At 37.6% G+C, this 8,153-nt stretch overlaps 1 protein-coding gene across 5 annotated transcripts in view; it reads left to right on the top strand.

The window, feature by feature from the left end:
- Positions 1-8,153, top strand: part of LOC107680625 (rap guanine nucleotide exchange factor 2-like) — a 142,817-nt gene that overhangs the window by 43,835 nt on the left and 90,829 nt on the right. For all 5 annotated transcript variants that reach the window (XM_016476612.1, XM_016476609.1, XM_016476607.1 and 2 more), the window contains exon 3: positions 3,970-4,026. In XM_016476612.1, coding sequence (XP_016332098.1) covers positions 3,970-4,026 — 57 coding nt within the window. The remainder of the gene's footprint in view (positions 1-3,969; positions 4,027-8,153) is intronic.

Raw genomic sequence — 8,153 nt, 5'->3', positions numbered from 1 at the left:
TTTGTGATCATTCTAAATGCATTTTAATAGACTGAATCATGCAGTGAAAGAAAACACACTAAATGCGCACACGCACTAGTCTAGACTTCACGTAATATATGCGTGCGCTCTGTGGGGATGTTTTGAATGGTTTTTGCAAAATACTCGATAATGTCAAATCGCACATAGTTAAAACAACAATTACGATATTATCGCAGACGATATATATCGCACACCCCTATTTCGGACTGCTATTTTTAGTTATGTTATCCAATACTGTCAATATTTTATCAGTTCTTTCTATTTTTTTTTTTTTGCAAGTTAAAGGGATATTTCACCCAAAAATGAAAATTCTATCGTTAATTACTCACCCTCATGTCGTTCCAAACCCAAAAGACCTTTGTTCATCTTCAGAACACAAATTGTTTGATAAAATCCGAGATCATTCTGGCCCTCCATAGACAGCAATGCAACTACCACGCACAAGGCCCAGAAAGGTAGTAAGGACATTGTTAAAATAGTCCATGTGACATCAACTGTAGTGGTTCAACCGTAATTTTATGAAGCTACGAGAATACTTTTTGTGTGCAAAGAAAACAAAAGACTTTATTCAACAATTTCTTCTCTTCCATGTCAGAACGCCGGCTCTTGCGTCAGCAGAATCACGCTCATGCATCGTGATACTCTCGGTAATCGCGGTGGAGACTGACAGAAGAGAAGAAATTGTTGAATGAAGTCATTCATTTTTGTGCACAAAGAAAACAAAAATGGTCATAAAATTGCAGTTGAACCACTGATGTCACATGGACTATTTTAACAATGTTCTTACTACCTTTCTGGGCCTTGAACATGGTAGTTGCATTGCTATTTATGGAGGGTAGAAAGCTCTCAGATTTAATCAAAAATATTTGTTTTTCGAAGATGAACGAAGGTCTTACAGGTTCGGAACGACATGAGGGCGAGTCATTAATGACATAATTTTTATTTTTGGGTGTACTATCCCTTTAATTTAACAATAACCTTAAAAATTCAACATGCCGGTAGCACTACAAGTATCTCTTTTTAATGAAGTACTTTATTGCATTTCATGCACTGCAGTACACGTTTGGAAAAAAAATACAATATAATAAAATAACTTCATTTTTTTTAGATATGTAATATTCTTGAATATGGGATTAGTGTAACAAAGCACTAATAAAGCACATTGTTATTTAATTAAGATTAATTATATGTTTTCAAACAAATTTAAATAAGTTGAAATTGTGAAAATTGGATGTACAGTGGATACATAAAGTTTTGCTAATGCTAAATTTGAATTTGATATGTACATAACCAGACGTAATTTGTCAAAGTAATTTGACTGAACAAACTAAAGTCTGATCAAATAGAAAGAGCTCCTTAAGGTAATAACGTACTTGGTTACTAACGTAACCTCGGCTCTCTGAGATTCGGGAACAAGTACTGCATCTGCTAAGATGCTATGGGAAAAAGCCTTTTTTCTCCTGAACTGAAGCCTTTTTTCAATCACGCAGTGAAACTGCACAGCCATTGGTTCGTGGTCGAACCATTGATTGGTCGTGCGGCTACATAGCACGGCTAGCAATGCAGTACTCGTTCCCATATCTCAGGGAACCGAGGTTACGTTAGTAACCGAGTACGTTCCCTGTCGATACTATACTCGTACTGCATCTGCTAAGATTCTATGGGAACACAGTACAGTCACGCTGTGCTAAGGTAGAGGAATGACTATAAGTATCATAACTTCCGTAAGCAGCAATGCCCAAAGAGAAGTTAACAACAACCCAAGGCTAAGACGGCCTGAGCTTCTTGAGGTCACACCCGGCCTGGTTATTCGTTCCAGAGTTCTCCTGCAACTTTGGCATCCAGGGGTCGAGAGCTGACAGGTGAACTAATGCCAGAGAGCTTGAGCGTGATATGGTCAAGGGCTCTTTATCAGATCTGTTTGTGTAATGCAGCGCGTGTCTCATCAAGCGGAGAGGATCCGGAGGACTTCCAGGTTATAAAACCTTGCGAATGTGGACGGCGAGGCCCAGCCGGCCGCCTCACAAATATCCGCAATGGACACACCGCTGGACCATGCCCAAGACGAGGCGATGCCTCTGGTAGAATGGGCCCGTACTCCGATGGGACATTGAAAGCCCAAGGAAGAGTAGGCTAGCGTGATGGCGTCTACTATCCATCTAGAGAGTCTAAACAATAATGTACAGTATGTGGAAAATAATGTGTTTTTTTAACCTTAAACCGCATAAACACATTTCATTACACGCTCGATCTTTGTGCGATATTGTTTAACTATATGAAATGATGTAAATATTTACATTTTCTGTCCCCATATCTTGAATTTTGTGATCATTCTAAATGCATTTTAATAGACTGAATCATGCAGTGAAAGAAAACACACTAAATGCGCACACGCACTAGTCTAGACTTCACGTAATATATGCGTGCGCTCTGTGGGGATGTTTTGAATGGTTTTTGCAAAATACTCGATAATGTCAAATCGCACATAGTTAAAACAACAATTACGATATTATCGCAGACGATATATATCGCACACCCCTATTTCGGACTGCTATTTTTAGTTATGTTATCCAATACTGTCAATATTTTATCAGTTCTTTCTATTTTTTTTTTTTTGCAAGTTAAAGGGATATTTCACCCAAAAATGAAAATTCTATCGTTAATTACTCACCCTCATGTCGTTCCAAACCCAAAAGACCTTTGTTCATCTTCAGAACACAAATTGTTTGATAAAATCCGAGATCATTCTGGCCCTCCATAGACAGCAATGCAACTACCACGCACAAGGCCCAGAAAGGTAGTAAGGACATTGTTAAAATAGTCCATGTGACATCAACTGTAGTGGTTCAACCGTAATTTTATGAAGCTACGAGAATACTTTTTGTGTGCAAAGAAAACAAAAGACTTTATTCAACAATTTCTTCTCTTCCATGTCAGAACGCCGGCTCTTGCGTCAGCAGAATCACGCTCATGCATCGTGATACTCTCGGTAATCGCGGTGGAGACTGACAGAAGAGAAGAAATTGTTGAATGAAGTCATTCATTTTTGTGCACAAAGAAAACAAAAATGGTCATAAAATTGCAGTTGAACCACTGATGTCACATGGACTATTTTAACAATGTTCTTACTACCTTTCTGGGCCTTGTACATGGCAGTTGCATTGCTGTCTATGCAGGTCAGAAAGCTCTTGGATTTCATCAAAAATATCTAAATTTGTGTTCTGAAGATGAACGAAGGTCTTACAGGTTTGGAATGATAATTCCAAATGAATGAACTAATAAGATATTCAGATTATTAACGGGGTTAATGATATTAGTTTTGGCTTAAGGTATTTGCATTGTTGTCTGAACTCTTAAAATCGACCTTAGAATGACCTTCTCAAGGATTTCACGTCATTATGTTTATACACATGTGGATGTGGATATTGGGGGGAAAATATTTTGCTACTTGACCACAGTGTTCTAGAACGTTCCAAACCCTACCTGACCCCTCCAAATCTCCTTCATTGGTCCGTACACATCTTCAGGAATGTGTCAGATGGACTTGGTTGACTTTCTAACCCCCAACCAGGCTGAACTTTAAGGAATGTCTTTTGAAGAATGTTTTTGTCTTTTGGAATGTTTTGTTCTGTGGCGATACATCCGAGTTTGCTTAAACAGCACTTCTGACATAAACCAACACTGAAATATGTCATGCACAAACAGAGTTTGGTTTGGTCCTTGCTGTTCTTAACAACAGGCAGCCTGTATTGTTTTTCTTTTCGAACACAATGCCAACCAGACCTGAATACCCACAAGACTTTTCGTCTTGAAATCCATTTTGGTTTCACAACACGATATTTCATAATCGCAGACAAAAATATGAGGTTCATTGCTTCTTTTGGAACCATTAAGTTTGGATATGTCGCTGATTTATGGTTCTCTCTCTCTCTTGTCCTCTTTTTTCAGGATAATGTGTGAAACCGTCCGCTACGAAAGACATGAAGCCAACGAAGTGCTCTATTAGTAAGTAATAACCATGCTTTCCATCCAGTATCCTTTTGTTTAAAGCCATTATGCTTCTGTAAGCCTTTATAGGATGTGCAATACATAACCACAAATAATCTTCAAAGATCGTGCAACTCCAGAGCGATGATAAATATAGCCCGCTTTTGAGAAGACTTATCAAATTACAAAGGTGAGATGTGAACTCGCTGAAGCAAAAGTGTTATATTCAGCACTGCATGAGCCTTCTGTTGTGTTATAATGAGTATCCTAGTAGCTGAAAATGGCATTATGAGGAATACAGGGTTTCTGGGTGATACACACACAGCTATTGATCTGCAACATCTAAGACACACTGAGCCCACTTTAGATTCGCCCTTCATCTGGCATGTGTGTTTTTAAAAAGTCCTTGCTTGCATCCTCTCGATGCTGTTTGAAGTTTATGCTGACTTTGTCTGATGCCAAACACTTCTTGCTTTTTTGGTCCTGTAGCCCAACACACACATGCTCAAACACATATATATTCCCTTGGGTGGACCCAGACACTCCCCTCCAATTTCTCTATTTTCTTTTGTCCTGGAGGAAGATGAAGTGTGCGCTTCCCTCTGCGGGTCACTATCCCTTGTCCAGAATGGGGAGCATCTCATTTACTCATGGTCTCTGATAGCATCTAGCCTTTTGTGCCTGTGTAAGAGCGGACTTTTGGGTCAGTTGATGAAATATATGGTGTTCCATGGAAATGGGCATATTAAATTAAAGTAGATTATTCTTCAAAACTCTTAAGTTTAAAATGTTAAAATATAAAAAAAAAAAAAAAAAAAAAAATGTTTACGATTTTTAACACAAACCGTTGCAGTCTGTCAGTCTTATAATGGAGGTGAATGGGAATCACGGCTTTGAGAGTAAAAAAAACCATACACAAACAAAACCAAATTAAACCCTGCGGCTCGTGACGATACATTGATGTGTAAAGACACAAAACGATCGGTCTGAACAGTATTTATATCGTTTTTTACCTCTGATTCACGCAGTGTCCGAACTGTTCGAACTGTCCTGAGCAGCGGCGCGTCCTCCTGAGCGCGTTCTCAACAGCAGGCGCGTGAGGCGTCTTCTTCTTCTTCTTGCTTAACGGCGGATCGCAGACTTATAAGTGCATTACCGCCACCTATCTCTCAAATGGACCATTGACACTCTATCTACAATCTCAATTAGGAGTGTCAATGGTCCATTTGAGAGATAGGTGGCACATTAAATGACACCTTATATATATATAAATATATATGTAATCTTGCAAAATGTTATTACAATATAAAATAATGGTTTCTATGTTAATAGACTTTAAAATATAATTTATTTCTGTGATGCAAAGCTGAATTTCCATCAGCCATTACTCCAGTATAAAGTGTCACATGATCCTTTAGAAATCATTCTAATATGCTGATTTATTATTAGAATTATCAATGTTGGCAACAGTTGTGCTGCCAAATATATTTTTTTAGAAACTGCGATACTTTTTCAGGATTCTTTGATGAATAAAAAGTTAAAAAGAACAGCATTTATTCAAAATATTAATCTATATCTATATATCATGGGCGTTCCCTCCGAGGAGAGATATGTGTGTGTGTGTGTTTGTGTAAGTATACGTGTGAGAGAAAAACATGGACAGTTATTATTCCCTGAATTTTTGCTGTTGCATATTAATTCTCAAAATGTATATGGTGAAATAAGATGCATTTCAGCAATTTTGGGCCAAATGTCAACAAATAACATTGGTTCCTGCATGTTTTGGGACCATTGACGTCAAACGTGACACTTTCAGAACTCAATACAGTGTGAATATAGTACAATTCCAGTCTAAATTGACAATTTGAAGAAACTATAAAAAGGGCTCAGAAATCCCTGACTTTCTGTTGTAGAGAAAATTGAATGTATGAACACTTTGAGCAAACTGATATTAGTCCTGAGAGCAAACTTGCAGGCTGTAAGAATGAGTAAAGTGCTCAACTAAAATAAGAAAGAAAAAGAAAAATTACTTTTTTGGTGCACTAACAAAAAAAAGTAGACCCTAGGGAAAATGTAAAAGAAAAAAAAAACAATTCAGAAATATATAGCAACAGTTTTCAACTAAAAGACCTCTGTGTGACTTAATTATTGTTCTTTGTGGGTTTGTGTCTTGAATTAGACAACAATTTGGCAAAACAAATGCAGATTACCTGTTCATTTTAAAGGCTCTATCTGATTGACTGTAGCAAGTTGCACACAACTAAAAGTGTGTGTTTGAAAACAGCAGGAGTCAGACCTCGTACGGCATCCTGCTGTTCATTGGCTGCAGGGTGGAGATGACAAAAACTTTCTTTTGGAATGCAAGTTTGTCTGACTTGTCTAATAGGCAAATGCCAATATTTTTGGTTCATCTAACAGTTGTGGATTTGTATAACTGTGTGAGTCAGTCCTCTGTTTTAGGTGGTTGTTTTCATCTATACACTCAAAACTCCCAGTGGCAGACTATTTAAGTACTAACACTCCACTGAGTCTGCTACACCAGCCTTGACGCTGTTCCTCAGCGACTCACTCCACTGTTTTTTTTATTAGACAGCCTGCTGCTTTAAAGCTCGGCACTCGGCACTCCCACCGCAACAGCCTCTGAACCACTAGTGCCAGATACACAAACATCATGCTTTCCGACATGCTATAAAGGCACGCTTTTTATGCTTTATTTTTGAGCAGGTTGGAAGGACAATAATATCACACTGGGGTTTCTAAACATATTAGTGATAAAAGTTTTAATGTTGTTACTGAGGCACATTGATTTCTGCTTTCTGTAAATAATATTTAAGCAGTGTTTAAATTTGTGAAACAAGTTGAAAACCTCAGGGGACTTTGCTCAGGGACTTTTTTTCATGTTCATGCTAATTATGCTCTTAAACAAGAATTAGACATTCACATCATAAATGAAGAGGTAGTTATTCTATTTTAGTAGATGATTGATATAGATTTTTCTGTGATTTATATCAGAGTGGTCAATATAGTACCAATTTTTTTTTTTTACAATAATTTTTTTCACTACTTACCAGATGTGTGAAGCTCCAGAAATTTCTTTAATTGCTTTAATGTCAGCATTAGGGTTCGATTTCACAATAGTTATCACAATACTAGGGTGTAACGATACACATATTGAACTGTTCAGTATGAGGCTTTCGGTTCGGTACGCATTACAAACCGAACAATTCATTGGACTAATCCTATTATATTTGGAAATTAAAAGAGCTTAAAGTGTGTGAAATATAATGTTCTCAGTGCCACTGTGCTCAACAAGGCAGTCCAAATGACGTAACTGTCCAGTGGCGTAGCGGATGGACACACAGGGCACACACTGTGAAAGGCCCCGGGATAACCTCCCCTTGCTGGGTTGCGTCGAAACACGATGATCTTGTATGACAATAGCCAGAGATATTATCAAAAACATCAGTTATTGGCAATATTAGGAGTATTTGGCATTTCCAATTAATGCGGCCTGTCACATTCTTATTTTTATTAGGCCTATTATTGTTATAAAGTTACTTTTATTATTAAATTAAAATTACAATTAATTTGCCCTGCATTATTAACGCATAACGGATGCGCTGCGAGGATAACAAAATATTAGGCTATTTACTCCTCAATTAAAATGTTTTTTAAAACAGGTCTATTATACAATGAATTATAGGCCTATAATTAAACTATTAACACTGTCCAATAAAAATCAATGAAATAAAAAGCTTTAGCCTATTTCAAGCACCGACTTTCAAAAACAACCTGTTTAACACGAAATACGTTTCTTCTCATTTGTTTTTCACTATGTACGGGCCACAAGAGAAATATTAAGGGAATAAATTAAAACAGTTAGCTATATACCGTTATCAGCATATGTTGAAGTAGATTCGTCTCTCGTCGTATCTGAGAGAATATGTGGTGTGAGATGCTGAAAGCTTCGTCATTACTCCGTCATTCCGTTTTTACCGTCACTTTCTGCATAGTGAATTGACTGAGAATAAGACGTTCACCGGCATAACACATAAGCCAATGCTTATGTCATGTCCATTGGCTCGCCCTCATGGTCAACAGAGATATTTCCAACATTGCGATATATGCAATTAACCCCCCCCCCC

This window comes from Sinocyclocheilus anshuiensis, unplaced genomic scaffold, assembly GCF_001515605.1.
Source record: "Sinocyclocheilus anshuiensis isolate Anshui unplaced genomic scaffold, SAMN03320099.WGS_v1.1 scaffold328, whole genome shotgun sequence".
In the NCBI taxonomy this organism is placed as follows: Eukaryota; Metazoa; Chordata; class Actinopteri; order Cypriniformes; family Cyprinidae; genus Sinocyclocheilus; species Sinocyclocheilus anshuiensis.
Note: the sequence above shows the minus strand (reverse complement) of the source record. Positions and strands in the feature narration are given on the sequence as shown.